The sequence below is a fragment of the Oryctolagus cuniculus genome, chromosome 16, assembly GCF_964237555.1.
Source record: "Oryctolagus cuniculus chromosome 16, mOryCun1.1, whole genome shotgun sequence".
Classification (NCBI taxonomy): Eukaryota; Metazoa; Chordata; class Mammalia; order Lagomorpha; family Leporidae; genus Oryctolagus; species Oryctolagus cuniculus.
The window spans coordinates 44503715-44524678 of NC_091447.1; the positions used below are offsets into that span (position 1 = coordinate 44503715).

At 44.5% G+C, this 20964-nt stretch overlaps 1 protein-coding gene across 10 annotated transcripts in view; it reads right to left on the bottom strand.

The window, feature by feature from the left end:
- The window catches only part of CDK14 (cyclin dependent kinase 14), a 742587-nt gene that overhangs the window by 119916 nt on the left and 601707 nt on the right, over positions 1-20964 (bottom strand). For all 10 annotated transcript variants that reach the window (XR_011382804.1, XM_070058416.1, XM_070058421.1 and 7 more), the window contains 1 exon segment: positions 18095-18143. Coding sequence is in view for 9 of the 10 variants with exons in the window: in XM_070058416.1 (XP_069914517.1) it covers positions 18095-18143 (49 nt within the window). In the remaining variant the exon portion in view is untranslated.

Here is a 20964-nt window from a genome sequence, read left to right on the forward strand (position 1 = left end):
TGCAGCTTTTTCATAATATAGATTTTTCATGAAGTTTTGAAGTATTCTCATACCTGTTCCATAAATATATGTATAGAGGTCAAACCAAATACATAATTTTAGTTCTTTGTATTTTTATAACTGCATACATTTTTTCATATAGTAAAATTTATCTCTAAACCCTGAATTTTAAAAGCTTTCTTTAAATTCCTGAAAGTCAGACTCAAGCCCATGTTGAGGTCTACCTTTAGTGAAGACAAAAATAATTATAAGGGATAGTGTTGTGGTGTAGCAGGTTAAGCTGCCACCTACAATGCTGGAATCCCACATGGGTACTGGTTTGAGTCCTGGCTGCTCCACTTCTGATCCAGCTCCCTGCTAATGCATGTGGAAAACAGTGGAGGATGCCCTGAGCACTTGGGCTCCTTCACGACGTGCGAGACCCAGATGAGGCTCAGGGCTCCGGCCTGGGCTACCTCTGGCTGTTTAGGAAGTGAACCAACAAATGTAAGATCTCTCTCTGTCTCTCTTTCTGTATTTCTGTGTTTCAAATAAATAAATAAATCTAAAACAATTATAATCAACAAATTTAGACCTCTATAAATATTGTATTCTATTGCAAGTCTATGCTTTTGTTTCACTTGGCTGTTAACTTTGATTTTCATTTTGGCACTTAATATTCTCTTAATAAGGTAGCTAATTTTACCAAATTTCCTCCATATGCAAAGGCTACAGGCATTTTATATGCAGCCAAGAACAGTGACTCACTCAGCTTTGTGACCATCATACTGTGGAGTGCCAGAACTGTGAGTGCCTACTGTGTGACAGGTTCTGCTGTACTGGCTAAGGCTACAGATCTGAACAAAGCTGCCAATTCCCAGGCTTTGGAAAGCTTAGCCTGACAATACCTTCCTTTTAATCATGTGGCCCTGTGTGACCATCTTAGCGTACGGCAGTCACTCTCTGAAAACACCTGGTATATCTCACGATGTGTTGAGCATCGCATTGCTCTAGAAGCCAAGTTCTGTGGGAGCAGTAACCGTGTCTGCTCACTCCCAAGTGCTAAGGACATTTACATGACAAATACCCTGACTGTGCCAGGACAGCCACATGGCCTCTAGCACGCATTTCCAAATCTTTTACACTTTACAGGGCCACGAGGTGAGGGCCTGAGGTGAGTGCTGTGGAGTTGTGGGTTGAGCTGCCATTTGGGGTGCAGACGTCCCATTTGGGGGAGCCTGGGATGCAGTCCCACCTCTGCCACCTCTGCTTCCTGGCTAGTTTCCTGTTAATGTGTCTGGGAGGTGGCAGGTGGTGGCTCAAGCACTTGGGTACCTGCCACCCACAGGATAGACTCAGATGGAGCTCATGGCTCTTGGCTTTGGTCTGGGGGAGACCCAGTTGTTGTAGGCATTTATGGAGTGAACCAGGGATGGAAAGTGGCGCGCGCGCTCTCTCTCTCTCTCTGTCACCCTGCCTTTCAAAAAAACAAAAATAAACTTTTAAAAAATGAAACAAACAAACCAGAAACGGGTCCCTTTCTCTTAACCTCACCACACTGGTGCTTCTGCAGAAGGTGGCTGTGCCTCTGGGGTGCAGGTTCTACTGAAGCGTGGTTTGAGGGAGACCATGGGAAATGATGAAGCTCTCTTCTCACTTTTGAACTATTGCATTTTAACGTTCCTTCCTTTTTTTTTTTTTTTTTAAGTCAGAGAGAGAGAGAGATCTTTCAACCACTGGTTCACTCCCCAAGTGGCCGCAACAAATAGGGCTGAACTGATCTGAAGCCAGGAGATTCTTCCGTGTCTCCCACATGGGTGCAGGGGCCCAAGGACTTGGGCCATCTACTGCTTTCCCAAGCCATAGCAGAGCTCTGTCAGAAGTGGAGTGGCGGGGACTGAAACCGGCACCCATATGGGAAGTCGGCATTGCAGGCGGTGGCTTTACCAATTGTGCCACAGTTCGGCCTCTAATGTTCCTTTTCTTGATCACTGAGGTTATTTTTACAGTGCCTGAAAGCCATTGCTTTGTATTAAGATGGCAAGTGAGGACTGTATTTACAGACCTGTTCTCAAGACCACGAAATAACTGAAGACAGGAAAAGAAAACTGCTGAAATAAGCTTGTCTGCCCCTCTCAGGGAAATGATTCAAGAGCTGTTTTCAGGGTTAAGTGAGATAACACACACAGCGTTTGGCCAGCTACGAGGCTCAACCATGTGTGCCATGGACAACTGCAGCTGCTTGCATCAACTCCTGCATTGCTGCTACTAAACCACCATTTCTATACTTGGACAAAGTTAAACTGATCCTACTGACGCAGTAAAAGGAGTCCTTTAGGTCTGCAGTATCCTGTCCCAAAGCAGCACACCTCCCCGAAAATCCTCGGTAGGAGACTCCTCACAGGAAGATTTATAGTTAAAGGAAAAGACAGAGTTAGGAGGATTGTGATCATGGATGAACCTATACGCAATAGATCTCAAAAAATTTAAATGCTCCCTAAAAATTAAGTAATGCTAGAGTACTAGCAAAAATGTTTTCAGTACTGCTTTAGGTAGAGAAATTAAGTCTCTTGACAAATAACGCTTCGGGATCTGCAGCCAAGTTTCGGGAAGATTTTGTAAACGTGTTTTGCTGGGCTACATACCAAAGGCTACATCCCTCCTTGCCACTCTGCCCTTCACTCCTGCCACGTCTGGTCTGCCCTCTTTCTAAATGTCCAGTGTCGTCTCATGGCCTGCGGTGACTGCTCCTGTTTCCCTGACCCATCACCGCCCGCTGTATTCTGATTGCCTCCTGCATGGTAGGGTCCAGGGTGTGGATCTGCGGTCCAGAGGCACAAGGACAACAACGCAAAGGCATCTTCTCCACTCGGACGTCCCTCTACCTCTGCTCGCTCCAATCCCTCTCCTCTAACGATGCCAGACCAAGGGCCGCAGAAACATCTGAGCCAGGGCCCCGAGAGCTGCAGAGCGTCGAGCTGACCCCTCCTGGGATTCCGAGTAGCTGGGATGTGTGTTTAGGGAGAGCTAATGGCAAATTTTTACACGGCACGTGCTGCGGTACTAAAAGAAATCCTTTTATTGTGTTTGTTCTCGTTTTGAGGTTCAAGGCCTGGGGAGTAAATTATTGTATTCTGATATATGCTGCCAATGAGAACACACTGAAGGAGAGATTTTTAAATATTTAGAAAATTTACTTCATGCATTCCTCTCGAAAGATCTTATTTCCTCCTCCATGATGTTGTGAATGTGGAATTGAAGGAGTGATTTTTAACAACAGGTCTTCAGCAGGCCTCCAGGGCATTAATGATGACTGGCTTGCCTTCTCACTCTTTCATGTTCTCTCCCTATACCTACAGGAACCTGCATATGACTTCATCACTATGATCAAGTGGCCTAAAATCTTCCAGAGCTTGCAAACAGCTCTTCCAACACACCAGTAATTGCTACACTATGCAGACCTCAGCTTAGTTGATTTCTCTGCAGGAAATTCACATGTCCATCCATCCGCAGAAGCCACCGTGTTACAATGGCAGGGAACTGGCTCTGGGCACCAGTCCCTGTCCATGTTTGGCTCAGTCATGCCTTACAGCGTGGGGATGCCTTGGTTTTTCTAAGAGTCTGGTCTGTTAAGAAAAAATATGGCTGGCAACCAGCCTTGCATTCCTCTCCAGCACAAAGCAGGTTGTAGATCTGGGGTCTGGGGGCAGCACAGGGTGGTGTGATGGTGAGCACTGACTAGGCTGAGACTCTTTCGGTACAAGTGAGCACAGCCTGAGTTGCACATGGCTTTACCTCCGTATCTGCTTATTTCCATAAAATACCTTACAAGAGAAGAGTGCCTGCCCTTCCACATGGACTTGAAGAGAACTCAAATTAAAATGACTGCTAGCACTGTTTATCCTTTTTTTAAAAAAGCACTAATTCTATCTTTACAACTGAAATGAAAGAAAGAAAAATCGAATTTTTTTTTTTTTTTTTTTTTTTGGACAGGCAGAGTTAGACAGTGAGAGAGAAAGAGACAGAGAGAAAGGTCTTCCTTCCGTTGGTTCACCCCCCAAATGGCTGCTACGGCCGGCGCGCTGTGCCAATCCAAATCGGATGGCAGGAGCCAGGTGCTTCTCCTGGTCTCCCATGGGTGCAGGGCCCAAGCACTTGGGCCATCCTCCACTGCACTCCCGGGCCACAGCAGAGAGCTGGACTGGAAGAGGAGCAACCTGGACAGAATCCGGCGCCCCGACCGGGACTAGAACCCGGTGTGCCAGTGCCACAGGCGGAGGATTAGTGTAGCGAACCGTGGCGCCAGCCAAGACAAATAGAATTTTAAAACTGCACATTTATTATCACCTGGGTCCAACCACTTATAAAATTTCCCAGTTCACGTAAAGAAGTGCATTTTTAGGTCTTTAACATGAGTTAGAAGCTGGTGGGCTGACACACAGCATTTAAAAAATAAATAAAAGTCTGCTGATGTCTCCAAGCCAACAGTGTGCACATAATGCAGAAAACAGCAAACACGCATTTGTGTAGAGAAATGAAGCTGCTTTAAAAAGTGAAAGAAAATAATCTCATCTGATTACTTGGGAATGTGAAAGCAAATTTTCAAAAGAACACCCCGTATTTGTAGCCAACGTAAAGAGCTGTTTCTTTCAAAGCACAAAATGTTTGTGGAAAATGGAATTGATGCTTGGTTTATTTTGGTGCGAAAATTTTGAAATCCACACACATGAGGGATCTTCAAAAGCTTCAAGAAAAAAATGAGTATTTTGAAAAAACTACACATGATTTTTTAAAGTTTTGCACCAAAGTAAACATCTTTTAATTCCATTTGCTATGAACTTTTGGAAGTACTCTCAAAATAAATGCTTCTTAGGAAGTGCATTAAGCTGTGTCAGATTTGTTTGCAGCCTGGAATATTTTAGCACGCTAAGTTCTGTTTTAATAATTAGGAAGTCTAGATATCAACAGGCAACAGAGTCCAGACTGTGGGATGGCCAGCGCCCACAGAGTCAGTGCTAGGTAAACTCCACGCCTGATGCCCAGAGAGATAGGTCCAGGATTCAACAAAGAATTTGACAAATAAAAGCCTCTGCAATGTTCTAAGAGAAAGTAAATTGTGGCACAGAGTCAGAGGATTTGGAGGAAAGCTCACATCTGTATGACAAACGAGTGAAAAAGTAAAAACTTGGACACTAGGATTCCAGCTGAAAAAACAAATCTGCCTCATAGTACATTCTGTTGAAGCATTTGCTGTACACTGATCAGAAGCCACACTCAGTTCTGCACTTCCCAATTTGATAGCCACTAGCTACAAGCGGCCACTTAAATTGATAAAAATCGGTGAGGGCAGTGAGCCTAGTGGTTAAGACACTGATTAAGATGCTGCCGTCCTTGGGGCCGGAGCTGTGATGCAGCACGTCACCCGCAGCACTGGCATCCCATATGGGAACCAGTTCGAGTGCAGGCTGCTCCTCTTCTGATCCAGTTCCCTGCTAATGTGCCTGGGCCCCAACACCCACATGGGAGACCCTGAAGAAGCTCGTGGCTTCTGACTTAGGTCTGGCTCAGCTCCAGCCATGGCAGCCATCTGGAGAGTGAACCAGTGGATGGAGATGCGTGCTGTCTCTCTCTCTCTCTCTCTCTCTCTCTCTCTCTCTCTCTCTGTGTGTGTGTGTGTGTGTCTAGTCCTCTATCTGAAATTCTAAATTGAGTTCCTCCTGGCTCCCAGCATTGGGCTGTTCTAGTCTAGGCAACTGGAGACATGTAGGAGTGAACTAGAGGTTCAAAATCTCTCTTTTTTCAAATAAATAGTAAAAATTAGTAATAGTAAAATTACTAAATTACTAAATAAAATTAGTAAAATTAGTAAATAGCAAAAATAGTAAAAATTTCAAAAATGAATAAAAATAAAACAAATTAAATAAAAACTCCAGTTCTTCAATTGCACTAGTCACATTCTAAATTACTTAGTAACCGTCATTAGCTAGTGGTGACCCCTCTGGGACGTGAAGCTGCGCAATCAGTGCATGAAACCCTACTGGGTAGCCCCACTCTAGATCCTTAAGACTTAATGCAGCTTCCAGAAATTCCTGAAAGCAGGTGTGTAGCTCACGCACTCCAAGGACTTGCTTTTGCAGATGAATGTGAACTGGGAATCTGGATGAACATGGCCATGGAGAAGAGGTCTGGGTCACTGTGCTGCTGGGCACAGGAAGGAGCCCAGTCCTCGGGCCTGGAGTCCACATTGCAGGGGTGGGAGGGACGGGGCTGGGGGAAGGGAGGTGGGCTACGTCTCTTCCTGGGGGAAAATCAGAGACGTCAGAATTCTTTTGGTGGCCACTACCTACGAGCAAAGGATGTGGGATAGCAGTAAGAAAGGACTCATTTCACCACCGAGCGGAACCAGAACAGGGTGACAGGAAAAGTGAGCACCTGCCTTCCTCTCTACAGGTAAGAAGGTGCAGCTGCACCTGCTGTAAGCTTCAGTGAAGCTGTCCCCAGGGTGGCTGAGCCAATTCATAAAACTGCATTATCTAAGCTGTCGTCTACAGGGGCAGAGAATGGAAGCATGGGGCAGCGCGGGCTTCTCCACCAGAGACACTGTAACTGCTGCTGCTACAGGGGAAAATACATACATACATGCATACATATATATATATATAGAGAGAGAGAGATATGCATGTATAGATATATATGTATATGTATATACATATATATATAGCTGCTTACTTCACGTATTTTATGGAGATAAGTAGCTGCCCTACAAGGTTTTATTTTGCTTTTGTATTGCCCCACCCTGAACATGCTGCCCTCTACAGGCCACGTGGAAACGTACAAATGTACAAATGTAAAGATGGACTTAAGTAAGGGTCTGGCTGTACCCAGATCAACAGGATGTTTAGTCAAGGTGAGATGAAGAGGAGGGGTGGAGGCTGATTATATCTCTGTGTGTGTGTGTGTGTGTGTCTGTGTGAGAAAGGTTGTGGATCAAGATGAGAAGCAATCAACATTTATGTTTCAAATAAACCTCACCTCTTTGGCTGATATACGAATAAGAAATCATAAGTAGTATTACGGTCCCATCGTGGCTTCTCCCTGAGAGACTTACAAGTGTGCTGACAGTCACGCTGCCTTTGTTTGAATGAGAGGGCAGAGGGTGTGGGAAGAAAGAGGAGGGAGAGTGCATCCTGTGGCTTGACAGCCTTCACTTGCTGTTTCCAAAGTATATCAGTTTAGACTTAAAACTCGATACATTAAAACAGATGCTGAAATGGGGGTGGGGGGGAGCAAATGCAATTAAAGAAATCTACATGATTTTCTCCCACAGAGTTCAATCTTTTAAATCCTGGCTTTGTGAAATGGTCGAAATCTGGCTTGAGCAAGGAGACTCACCCTTCATCTTTACTTCAAATCGATTCTTCTGCAAGCGTCGTGCCACAAAACACATATGCACGTACACACACGCACATACACAGCTGGTATGTTTGTTGGTTTAGTCACTAAAGGATTTAGCTGGACAAACATCACAAAGATGGTGGCTGATTTAATTGAATTTATGATCAAATGCTTTCCAATGCAGGGAGAGTGGGAAATCACTTATGGGGAGATTTGAATAATTTAAGGGAAGTTCTGTGTTTGGCAGCGTGTTTGTATACCCAGTCTTGAGGGATTAAGGACGCTGGCCCTCCCTCGCAGAGAATTCACACACAGATGCACAAACACGTGCTGAACAACAATGCAGAGGGCCAGAATATCGATCTCTTTGCACTAATACTTACATTCATTTATAATGCGACTAACACCATCCACACGCATTTATCCACACTGTGAGACTTCAATTGTAAACTGCCAGTGATAGATTTTTCTGAGATTCCCCCAAATGTTGAAATTACCTAAAAATGCTCTTTCAGACAAGACAAAAATTGATTGATTTGGGAGTTTTATGTGTGGGTGTTTAAGGCATTTTAATGCATGTTTGTTAGGGACATAATGGAATCTATCACTAAAATCACGCCCACGATGGATCTAAGAACACAGGATTTGTGCCTTAGGGTATGGGCCTGGCACAGTGTCTGAATGGCACAGGCCTATTCCCTGCAATCCCCTGCCTGTTTTCCTCACCAGTAATGGTAGCAAGGCCACACTCCCAGCCTTTCTTCATTGTGTTTCAAGAGGTAGGTCGTGGGGCTGGTGTTAGGTTGAGCAGGTTAAGCCACCGGCCTGGAATGCCTACATTCTAAGTTGGAATGCTGGTTCAAGCCCATGCTACCCTGTTTCTGATCCAGCTCCTTGCTAATGAGTCTGGGAGGCAGCAGATGAGGGCTCAGGTAGTTGAGTTCCTGCCACAAATGTGGGAGACACAGATGGGAGTTCCTGCCAACTGTTGCAGTCATCTGGGAGAGTGAACTGTACATGCAACCTCTCTCCCCTCTTTCGCTCCCCTTCTCCCTCTGCTTTTCAATGAACTAACTAATAAATACTTTAAAAAGAAGCCAAGTCATCTACCCTCTTGATCCCCCTCTCTGGTCTCACCAATGAGACCACTTGGTCAAGTGGGCACCCGCCCAGCCTCCCAGTCGTGGCTCCGGCTTCTCCCTCAGTTCCTGTACTGACAGCAGCATGGGAAAAGGCCCAGCAGACGTCTGAACTTGGTAGCAGTGATTTGTCTATGGGATTCTTTCAATCCAATTAGGAAAACTGTCTAATAGACATGCTTCAAGACTTGGGATAAATCACAGTTTCGCATTAATTATGCACAACGCTATTTGTTAACATATCACTCTCAGGAAGGAAGCGGTGAGGAAGGGGGTTCTGGTTTCTGCACACAGCGTCTTCACAGAAGAACGGGATCCAGGGACACATGCCTCTAGGAAGGCAGGAGCACCCGGGAGAAGATGCCGGGGAGCCCGCGTGGGCCGCTGGCCACGTGCAAGCACGCTGTTCATGTGGAACCGACTGAAACCCTGACTGGCAGGGGGTGCTGAATGGTGATAATGAACGTTTGCCAAAGGACTGTGCTTGGTACAATGCCCAGTCATCTCCACCCACACCTTGTTGAAAGACCAGACAATAATCTTGCCAAGGGCTTCTCACAGCTGGGAATCTGAGGCTCCTGCACGTTACAGAGTTTAGTGGATCCAAGGTCAGAACGGGACTGCGCTGCCTCAGGCATGGCGGTGCCGTTCATTCGCGGACACTGCCTTCTCCTTTTCTGTCCTCTCATGGCTCATGTCCACACAGACTGACTGTGCACACAGCTGCTGTGGGATGCACCCGTCAGCACGCATAGTCCAGTAATGCGTCCTCACAGTGAGTAGAAGTTAAGCCCTGGTTCTACAGAGAAGAACTTCACTTCTCCCCAGTGAAGGCAGCCTCTTGCTTCAATCACAGTCACCCAAGGGGAAGGGTGGAGGGGGTGACCTTGGATCCAAAGGATGACGCTGTTAGGAAAATCACCTGTTTCTCCAGGGATTTCTGATGTTCACCTTCATCCTTAGGTTGAAAATTCACTAAATCCGTAAGTATTTTCTTAATCAAAAGAAAATGATGGAAATAAATGTGGAGGGAAGAGATCACATTTCTGGTGTTTCTTTTAACTAAAGAGAGGTAAAAACTTTTGCATTTCCATTTGCACTTCACTTTCTGAAACGTGGCAAGTTCCAATGTTCTAAAGCTTAAGAATTAATCTGTGTACCCACAGGGGCCCAGTGAGAACAGCCTGGCACTTGATTTGAGGAAGGGGGACTTATTTGGAGAACGGAGCTCTTCTCAATGGCATCCCCTACGTGGGGAGCAGGAAGCTGAGCCTTTATGATATTTTCTGAGCAGAGTTAGAGGAGATCAAGGGGACCGGGAACAACAGCAGAGAGGTGAATTCTTACGGGAGTTCAAAAAGTGTAGAGAGCTGTGTGTCTAACCCTAGCAGTTCCCAACAGAAAAGAGAGAGCGCCGGAACACAAGAAGGAGAAAGGAAGAGAGATGCTTGCAACAGGCAGCGCCCCTCAGGAGGGAACAGCGTGGCTTCTGCAGGGGAGGAGGTGGGGGGAGGACCGGCCGCTTGATGTTCTTTGATATTTCCACTCTTCCCCCTGCAGATTTATTACGCTTATTGGGCACTCCAGAGCTCTTATCTCCTCCGAGTGTTTACAAATAAAAGACGGGGTGAGAAGCAAAAATAGGACGCGAGATCTCTGGACACTTGGAGTGCAAAATGCAGCAACTCTTTAGCATGGAGTTTCCACAGCATCAGACACCTGCGCTTGCATTATGCCGTGAACACTTCGCACACATGAATGCTCCACGCGTGGTTCCACAACTGTGCTGTCCAGCATGGCCCCCAATGACCACATGTGGCTCTTTTACACGTACATTAATTTAAATCTGAGTAAAATTAGCCTTCCAGTTCCCAAATACAGTGATCCCATGGCAAGCACTTGGGAGCCACAGGGGTCTAAATGGCCGTAACATTGGGCAGTGCAGATATAGAGATGAAGACCGGATGCTCAGTCTCTGAACAAGCCTTCTCTGTGCTAGGGTGGAAAGTGCTTTCCTCCTTGTACATCATTCTGAAGATCCCTGTTATGAACCAGGCAGCGTGGACCCATCAGACTCAGAGGCCAGGCTGTCACCCGATGTGCCAGGGACTAGGCAGAATGGACTGTGTCTGACTCACTGGGGCTGGGTTTGTTCTGCTCTGCTTCACCCCCGACTCCTGACTCAGTGGAAACTCTAGTGCCTACTCTAGGAGCAGGGAAGCCCAGTGATGTCTGCTTGTTAAGCCCTGAAGCGTAAGAATATGCTGCTTTCCATGGCAGATGGACTCTGCAGGCGGGAAGGAGGTTACACACCTGACCACAGGAACATTAACCCGGATCAATCGTGCAGGCCTGATCAGATTACACGAACTTTTAGAAGCAAATACATTTCTCCTGCAGGAGACAAAGGAGATGGGGAGAAGAGGAAGCCAGAGAGACTTGAAGCTGGTTTGGAGGAGGAGGTGGTGGTGTGAACAAGCATGTGGGCGGCCTTAGGGAGCTGGTCCAGGCTCCTGGTCAACAAGAGCGAGGGAATGGAGATCTCGGCCACAGCTCCCAAAGGAACTGAATCCTGCCAATAACCCGAATCAGCCTGGGAGCAAGTTCTCACCTCTGATCATCCAGAGGGGAGCACAGGGTAGCCTACACCTGGATTATGACCTCGAAGTCCCACAGCAAAGAAAGCAGTCCACGCTGCCTTTTGCTGTACAGAACCCTGAGACAACACAACTGCGGCTATTTGTTTCCTCAGTCATGGATACACACACCCTATTTTGAGAGAAGTGGGAGAACCTTTTCAGTTCACCATCGCAGAATCTGTGTTGGGGAAGAGTTCAAGAAAGCCCAAACTCCAAGCTTGTCCTTTTGGGGAAATGAGCCGTGCACCTGCCCCTGGAAGCTGGGTGTTGGGTTTATTCCTTCAAGAGCTGCACAGCGGAAGGAAGGTGTTAGCTGCAGAGAAGCGTGCACTTTTAGATGAAGAGTGCAGCCCATAATCTGAAAGGATGAAAAACAACGGCTGTTGCCAACTCCCAAGCCTGGCACGAACTGCCAATTAGTAAGAGAGAGGATGGATATTTTCTGTCTGTCAGAAGGCGAACAAAAAACTCATGCCCGACAGATAACAGACAGCATGGGGCCTGCCCTCGGCCACCACCAAGGGTTATGAATGACAGCAAACTCCTTGCTGCACAAAGAAAGACACAGATGAGAAAGCTGGCAATGACACAAAAATGATAGGAGACAAGCTCCTGGGGGCAGCGGAGTGGGTGGAGCAGGGACCGCGCTTGCCAGTAGGGAGCGAGTGGGTGGCTGGCAGACCTGTCATCTCTGGCACACACTGTCACAAGTGGTGCCCTCCCCGGCAGTGAGGAAGGACAGGCCTGGCCTGCAGGGCTGGATGCTCACAGATCATGTTCCCCAGGATAGAGGATGTCAGGTTTCCGCCCCAGTTCTCCCTCTGAATAAAATCTGGCCTGGGAATGATGTCAGTCCCCAGAAGAGACCTTCCAACCCAAAGTTGTAGTGAGAACAAAGTAAAACCAGAGAGTGACAAGCCCACGTAAGTATCAGGCTCTTTAAGCGGGTAACAATGCTTTCACAAGGTCCCCGGTGGGGCACATATTCTAAGTTGTTGTTTACAATTGCATTGATCACCTGACCTCATTGAGCATGCTTTTTTAAATTTTAAGCTACACAACAAGGATGACAATACTGTCTCTGACTACCTTTAAAGAGTGCTAGAGGAATCTACATTTTGCCCAGTGATTAAGAGGCTGATTAAGATGCCTGTATCCCCTACAGAGAGCCTGGGTATAATTTCTGGCTCCGGCTTCTTACTCTAGCTTCCCACAGCGCACACCATGGGAGGCATCCAGGTGATGGCTCAGGTAATTGGGTTCCTATCACCCATATAGGAGAACTGAATCGAGTCCCTGCCTCCCAGCTCTACCTCCCCCCACCACCCCACAACCCAGCTGTTGCTAGCATTTGAGAAGTGAACCAAAGAATGGAAATGTTCTCTCTCTCTCTTAAACAAACAAGCAAATAAATAATTAGATAAATGGAGTGACTATTGTAAATGACATGTGGGGGTATGATAATAGCCTGAAAGCACATCTTATATTGCAACAGTTATCAAAATATTAATTATCATCACTACCACCATCACAAGACTACACTGATGGAGCAGCAAGTATGTGTTAGGCCTTTGACTAGGTATGTTTCAAAGGACCCCACATTTATGCTGCTGCTATGTTGAGAGGTAGGGCTAGGCCTTTGGCGAACGTACCACTGTGGGGAGCAATTCGGACTAGACTAAGTTACTGGAATTAAGACTTATTCTATGCATCTGCTCTCCCACAATATGGCGCTGGGAGAGGAGGAAACAGCTTCTACACAGCTGCCTCCAGTTCAACCAATAAACAGCAGGACCTGCTCCTGATTGGAGGAGAGCAGCATACTCGGCGTGTGGGTAGCAGAGTTGGGATTGGTGGAAGAGGACTATAAAGGAGGAGAGAGACAACATGCACCAGGAACATCTATCTGAAGGAACACCTGAGGAACATCTGAGCAGCCCCCGAGAGCCGGCCGGCAGTGTGCCGCTCCCCTGCGGAAGTGGGGAAAGTGGCAGGGGTCCCGCCCCTCCACGGAGGTGGAGGGACGGTAGCTAACCCGGGAAGAACCAGCAGCAAACCCGGGGAGGGCCGAGCAGACAAAAGAACAGCGCAGGGTTTAGTATCGTTCCTCCACGAAGAGGGGGAGCGACATACCACCTTTCTCTCGATGGCTTCTTCTTTGTCTTCCTGTGTCACTTGACAGATCTTGATTCTGTCCTCTTTGAGGTTTTCTAGGTCTCCCATCAGAGCCTGGGATGCATCTCCTGTTAGGCCCTCCTCCTTTCCCTTTCAAGCATCCAATCTTCTGGTTCCTGGAATAACTGCCCTCCCTTAGGTAGCAAGGGGTTTAGTGGCTCTGATTAACATCACAGCTGTGTTAACGCCTGCAGCAACTGAACTAATGATTTGCTCTTATGAAAACGAATTAGCTCTGTGGTGTAAACTTTCAAGCAAGCAGCTGGGTCTTTGGGGGCCTCCAAATACCATGTGCAGGTATCCAAGGTTAGGTGAGAGATCTGCTGGGACGTGCTGATCCCTGTGTTGGAAACTATGATTTCAAGGGTGAGGAACTGCAGCCCACGAAGGCTTCTAATGCAGGCCTCATACCCACAAGGCTGGGCAATCGACGAGGCAAGAGGCTGCAATTCTAAAGTGTCTGCTGCTGAACACATCATCCCAATAAACCTGTTTCCCCCCCAAAAGTAAATCAATGATGTATCGAATAATTTCTTTGAAAATATTACAAGGAGAAGTCTCTAGGCACTAAATAAATTAAAACTGTTACTTTGATGTAAATAGAATTATAACAAAAATGAACAACAATGAAAAAAGTAGAAGTGGGGGAATGATTTTAAGATCTGACTCAAATCAACTGTGCCCCCTAGTGCCGTAACAGGGTCCTTGCCTTCCTCTCTAACTTGCCTCGCAATACATTATTATGTCAGACAATTTTAGATCAACTGAGAAAAGGGCAGAGTGGAAAACAAGGTCTTTCAGTTTCTTGAGAAGGCACTGACTTAAATCTTATGGGGCTACATCAGCCATGATGACTAGAAAAATGCAATGGAGAACCAGCGACACACTCATTATCCCTTCAAATTACATTCTGAATATACTGAGTTTTATGCACATATAACATCACTATCTATCAAGTTATCAAACATCAAACATCAAATCAGATAAAATGTTCATGGAAAATCCAAGAGCACTAAATTGAAAACAATTCTAAATATCCTAAATTAGGATTTGTGGCTTAGCAGGTGCATTCAGACATAGTAGATAAATGTTTTCTTCTCGGCTTTTTGTGTTTCCCAAAAGCCAAGCTTTATCACAATGCTTACATATTTGCCATACGCTTAAAATATCAATTTTGATACATTCTTAGGAGAAATGCAGTTGCACTCAACTAGCAGAAGGATTATGGGCAGAAGCAGAGTGGGGCGGGGCAAGCAGGAGGAAGGGTTACCCAGCACCACAGAGCTTGTTGGCCCTTTCACTTCACCAGCCAAGAGTTCTGTCTTCAGCAACCTTGTGGTTTGATCCTCAGTTCTCTTTCTGATACTTTCAAACCTCCCAAATTGTTCAGCGGTTCAGAAGTTCCAAAACAAGCAAATGTGTTCCTGGAATCTTACCCTTGACTGCGCTGGAGAGCATTTTCTAAGGCTTCCTCTGCAGCCAAAATAATAAAAGATCTTTTAAGTGGCTGAAATTCTTGGTTGATTGCACATACATGCCAATGTCAGGCAACTATAAATAGAGAGATTTGGAGGAGAAATAGGGAGAGTCTTTATAACTCAATGAAATCAAATGGAATGTTTTGAAGGCAGGCAGAAAACAAGACGTGTTTTTATAAAATTAAGACTTGTCTCCCTTTTATCCAAAATCCCCTTATGCAGGAAGAGCCCGCATGGTTCATGCACTTCCAGGATAAGGGAATAAAAGGGCTTCTTTATTGATACAAATTTATTATTCTCAATACTATAATTGAGCTTTTCTCTATACAATATCCTTTTGAGTTTGGATGTCTGTTGGATCATTCGAAAATTTCCCCCATTACTGCTTTGTCTTGTCAGAACATTTAAAAAACAACTCTCAAAGGACAGAATCTCACCCATGGTTGCTGCCGGGAATGAACTCAGCAGAGTGCTACATGGGTGTTACCCAGGGCAAGCGTGGCCCCCAAGTAAACCGGGTCACGTGCTCCAGCCGTGAAAAGCACTCACAGGTCCACAGCTCAAGCTACTGCTGCTCTCCAAGTGGCCTAACCTGTCTGCTGGCTGTAAGAGCTGGGCTAACGGGTATTTATCAAGGCACAGGTACTTAACTTTGAACAGTCACCCACCCATCTTATATTAACCTATATAAATAGGATTCAAATTAGTTCTTGCAAATTAGTTCACTTTATTTGGAACCTGTACCGGAGAATTTACCAATTACTTCAGTTTATTAATTGTGCTGTAGGACAGACAAATTAGTTAGCGGCAATGGGGGAAAGCGGCGTTTGTTTAACGGTCTTTTAATGTGGTTCTCTCGACTCCAGATCGCACTCCTCAAGTGGGAGACGTCGGAATGTCGATGACGGCTGCAAGGTCGATTTGGAGGAAGAATCAATAGCAGAATTAATCTCTCAGAATTCTCGGTTCTCTAACGTTGGCTGGAGGCTATAGCTTGGCTCCAAAGATTCAACACTTAATACTGCATCCCAGAAAGTAATGTTTTAATAATATGCCTAGTGATGATGTTATTACTTGGTGTTTCTGAATTGAAGCCTTAAGGCAACAAAAAATAGGACTTGTGGGAACTTCAAAATAGTCATGAAGATGGCTACTAAACAAGCCATGTTCATAATTTTAAAGTCTTATCTCAAGTCTGGCCTTTAATATTTTCCCTAAAATATTTAAAATGTAATCTGACGGTAGGGTTCAGTTTATTAGATGTCTCTGAATTAATCCTGATGATAAAATCTACAATTCCAATGCTTTATTCCCCATAAATGCTGAGAGGCCTTCAAACAGTCCATGGGAATTGAGCATTACGAAGAAACCATGCATGGATTCAAGTGTTTTTGGAACCAAAATAAACTCATTTTAATAACAATATTTTTGGCTGAAAGGCAGAGAGTGACAGAGAGAGGGAGAGACAGACAGACATTCTTCCATCTACTGGTTTACTCCCCAAATGCTCACAATAGCTAGAGTTAGGTCATGCTGCAGCCAGGAGCCAGGAATTCCATCCAAGTCTCCCCAGTAGGAGGGAGGACACTGAGCCACCTTCTGCCCCCTCCCAGGATGCACATTAGCAGGAAGCTAGGTTAGAGGCATGGGTACCTGGGATCCAAACCACACCCTCCAATGTAGGACGCAGGCATCCTAAGTAGCACAACAACCTCTGTCCCTAAACGCACAAACTCATCTTTTAATTCCATTTCCATGGACTTTAAAAAAAATTTATTATTTGAGAGAGAGAGAGTGAGAAACAGAGATCTTCCATCTGCTGGTTCATTCCCCATGGCTATGATAGTGAGGCCTAGGTCAGGTCCCTCTGGATCTCCCATGTAGGAAGCAGGGGCCCACAGTACTTGGACATATTAGCTGGGAGCTGGATTGGAAGTGGAGCAGCCAGGACATGAACTGGCACTCCAATATGGGCTGCTGGCTTGCAGGAGGAGGCTTTACCTTATGCGCCACAATGCTGGCCCCACCACAAACTTTTTGAAGGACATTCACATAAGGTAGAGGTTCAACTACTTCATCAAGAATCGTTTCATAAAGTGGTTACTTGGTTGAACAAAACTTTTAGATCAATTATGATAGGAACGTGATCATTTAATTAAGGGAGGAAGTGTGCACAGTATAAATAAAGGCACGTAATTTAAATATGTTAGACATTGGTTATACGCAGGTAGGTCAAAGGGGAGGAGCAGACATAGGACATTACAGTAGCAGGGTGAGACTGAGAAGTGACACTTTCATTGGCAAAGGCAAAACCTGGTGTTAAACAAAATGATGACAATGGTGTGTTCTACATACAGATTTAATGACAATAAATCACCAAATCCCTCTAGTAAACTCCTGTGGAATTTTGCATACTAATTCTATAATCTCTTCACAATCAGGTGTCCACTATATTCCTAACAGCAATTGTTTCAAGTATTTTTAATATAAAATTTTTTTTCATCTTCATAACCAATGGGTCCAAAATTAAACATGCCATTACAGTAAAAAGAGATATTGAAACACCAAATTCCTCAGCTAAAATTTTGTTATGACAAATGACAGTTTATTTAATCAAAGCCATTTTGGTTATCTGTTCCCCAGCATCATGCTTCAAACGTGATGCCCAGAAGTAAACAGGAGGGACCCGGTGAGTTTGTTTTCTGACTTCTGATGATTTCTAATGAGTTGGCTTCCCAGAAGATTCCCGGATAACTTATAAGAGCTAGACCTTCAGATTTTGTGAAATTTTAAAACCAATATAAATAAAAATATTTCAACAGGACAAGAGAGATAATAGCAATAAAATAATCAGAGGACATACTTATATACTTTAGCTTCCCAACAAAACTTAGGGGAAAAATTGGTAAGCTGAAAATTGGTGAATGAGCAATTTTATCTCGCTCAAAAGCTGTCACTAACACCATTTGGATTGGAAAGTCAGTCACTTTATTCTGTTTTCAAAGTGTAATTTTGCTGATACTAAAATCTTTCTTGCAATTCAGTTCCAAGAAGACTAACCACAGTACATTTTAGGACTCGGGACCTGAAGCCATGCCACACTGCTCTAGGAACCCAAACTTCTACTGAACACTGGCTCAGACTGAACACAGTAGCTGGCACATGGTGAGGGTGTCACAGTGATTTAATGGCTACAAGAACAAATTTTTTAAAATTTCATGACAAACTGATCAGGAATTATAAATATTGAGAGAGAGAAAGAATGAACATAATCTGTATAAAGACTTACTTATTCCATGCTTGTCTAAGGTTTTTAGAGCTGTACAGGGTAAAACGTTCTGAAATAGAAAAGAAAAATGATAAACAATCTTTGTATCAAATGTTTACACTGAAAGCATGTTGAAGAAAACTCAACTTTTAAAAAAAGACATTGGGTGTGGTCACAGTTAGGCTAGCCACAGTAAGGTCCTCACCTTCAGACAGGATAGCTGCTGAGGAAAACAGAAAGGAGTGCAACATTTTACATAATGAGGCCTGGCTTTATTTTGTGTTTTGTCTAGGATGATTTATTTCGTAATCTTGTTTCTAATCATGTCTTAGAATAACTTAAGTTTTAATTAGATTGGAAAATCTAATTTGAAACCTTCAAACTTTCAGATTGTTTCAGAATATTACCTATACTCCATTGAATAAGACTTGTTTTGTTTTTTTTTTTTTTTTTCCATGAAGACTTCTCTGACCAAATAATGCTGGGTCTTCTTCCTTAAAATGAGTAGCATTTATACCTGCTCAAAGCCAAAGCACCAAGGTCTTGGCATGTGTATTGACATTTGTCATGGGACAATCTGGTTAAATAACAAAGTGATACAGAATAGACTTCAGTAATCTTTCAGTCCTGATGATATGACAACTAATGCCTTGGTATGCCTCTTTGCACACACACGTCCTTGTGTCTCTGTATTTATTTCTTTTTTTGCACTGCATGATACTTAGTGTAAAATCCTTTCCAACAATGTCACTGAGAGAGAGAGATCGCTTCCCCCACTGCCATTTGGCCACCGGTCTCTCATCACTCCCCTCAGCAACAGGGGAGAGAAATCCAGAGTTTGCTGCCTGTGCCAACAATGAAAATGCTGGAGCACCAGCTGGCAACGCAGTCGCCTTTGGCATCGCTCTCATGAACCACATCAGAAGGACCAGGATGCTCCCCTGTTGATGACCACACCCGTGCTTCCGAGGTTAACAGAGCGGTGCCTGATGACGCTGTAAACATGCCGGCTTCCATCCTGGAGGGGAGATCAGGGTAGTGAAGGCATCAGCTTCGTGGGTCGCCAGATGAGGATTCCTTTTGTGTCCACAAAGATCTTTCTCACTTTGTGCAACTTGGACTTGGGTTCCTCTCATGTATATTACAATGAGCAGCAAAGTGACTCTCGGTGTCACGGGTCAGACAGAAACTGTCTCCAGTCTTGTTGATCCTGATGACGTCCATAAAACCAGCTGGGTGGGATCCAGCAGTGCAGATGGCAGACGCACGCAGCTTCTCCTCACTCTGCCTCCTGTCAGGGCACACTCAGGTTTGCTCTTTTGCAAAACGATGAGAGGAAGACATTCTCTCAGCTGCTGGTGACGTGGGGATGGACCAGGAGCAAATACACCTATCAGCTTAGCCAGCATCCAACGCCTTGGAGCTGCTACTAGCTTCAATGTCTCTTGGGATCTTGAGCCATGGCTGTGCTAGGCATGGAAAGAACTCCGCGTTTATAACTATCTGCCCATCTATATGTAGAAATACATACAATATTTTGATTTCTAACATGGATTATACGATAAATATTCTGAAACTTTTTTGGAATTTAATAATATATCATGGATAGTCCTTCAAAAAAATGAAGAAAACATGCAACATTAAAACTGTGTAACATTCAGTTATAGGATAGAAGTGCTATAGCTTGTGATTTCCCCCATCAGTGGACCTTCCAGTAGTTTCCGCTTCCTTTGCTGTTACAAACAATGTCAATACATATCTAAACACATTTACCTCTATAGAGGGATGCTGGCATTGCTGTCGCATTCCTCGCTACAGAAATGCTTGGCAGATGTATGCACATGCTACAGTTAACAGACCTGACAGATCACTTTTCATTTTGCTCGTGGCAGTGAAGAGTATGCCCCTCTGCTATCTGTCCCCAGCACTGCCTGCTATCAGTGTTTTATCTTTTTTAAGAGATTTATTTATTTACTTGAAAGTCATGGTTACACACAGAGAGAAGGAGAGCCAGAGAGAGAGACAGAGAGGTCTTCCATCCACTGGTTCACTCCTCAATTGGCTGCAACGGCTGGAGCTGCACCAATCTGAAGCCAGGAGCTTCTTCTGGGTCTCCCACCTGGGTTCAGGGGCCAAGGACTTGGGCCATCTTCCACTGCTTTCCCAGGCCACAGCAGCGAGCTGGATCGGAAGTGGAGCAGCCGGGATTTGAAGCAGCACCCATATGGATGCTGGCACTACAGGCAGTGGCTTTAACCGCTATGCCACAGCACTGGCTCCAGTGTTTTACATTTTTGCCAAACCTATGCCTGATAAAACATTCTTGGGATTCTTTTCAAAACTATAACTTCTGTCCATTTTGCATTTCTTCTTCTCTTTCAAATTTCACTTTTAATAGCTGGTACTGATTTTAATAATAGATTATTGAGATTTATCAATTTGTAAAAATCTTTTGATTATGATTAAGCCGTTTCATATACATGAGTATATATATATTTCACTTTTAATTGATGAAGTATTAATCCAAATAGAAATTTAAATTTTATTGAGTAAAATATTATTTTCTTTCAGTTTTCTTGTCTTGCTTAAAGACCCCAACATTGAGTTTATAAACAGTATTTTTCTTTTTTCACCTATGTTTTTGAAACTAATTCTTTCGCCTTTTGGCTTTAATATTTAGAAGGTAATTTTCAAATATGGTATGACATAGAGCAGTCATTTATTTGTTTAAAGAGGACGGATAATCATGCCAGGGCTAAGTAAGAAACCTATTATGATCAATCATTCTTTCTCAAATATTTTCAAAGGACAAATTTATACTACATTAAGTTCCAAAATATATCAGAGCCTGTTTTCTTTTACACTCATCTATTTATACCAGTGCCATACTA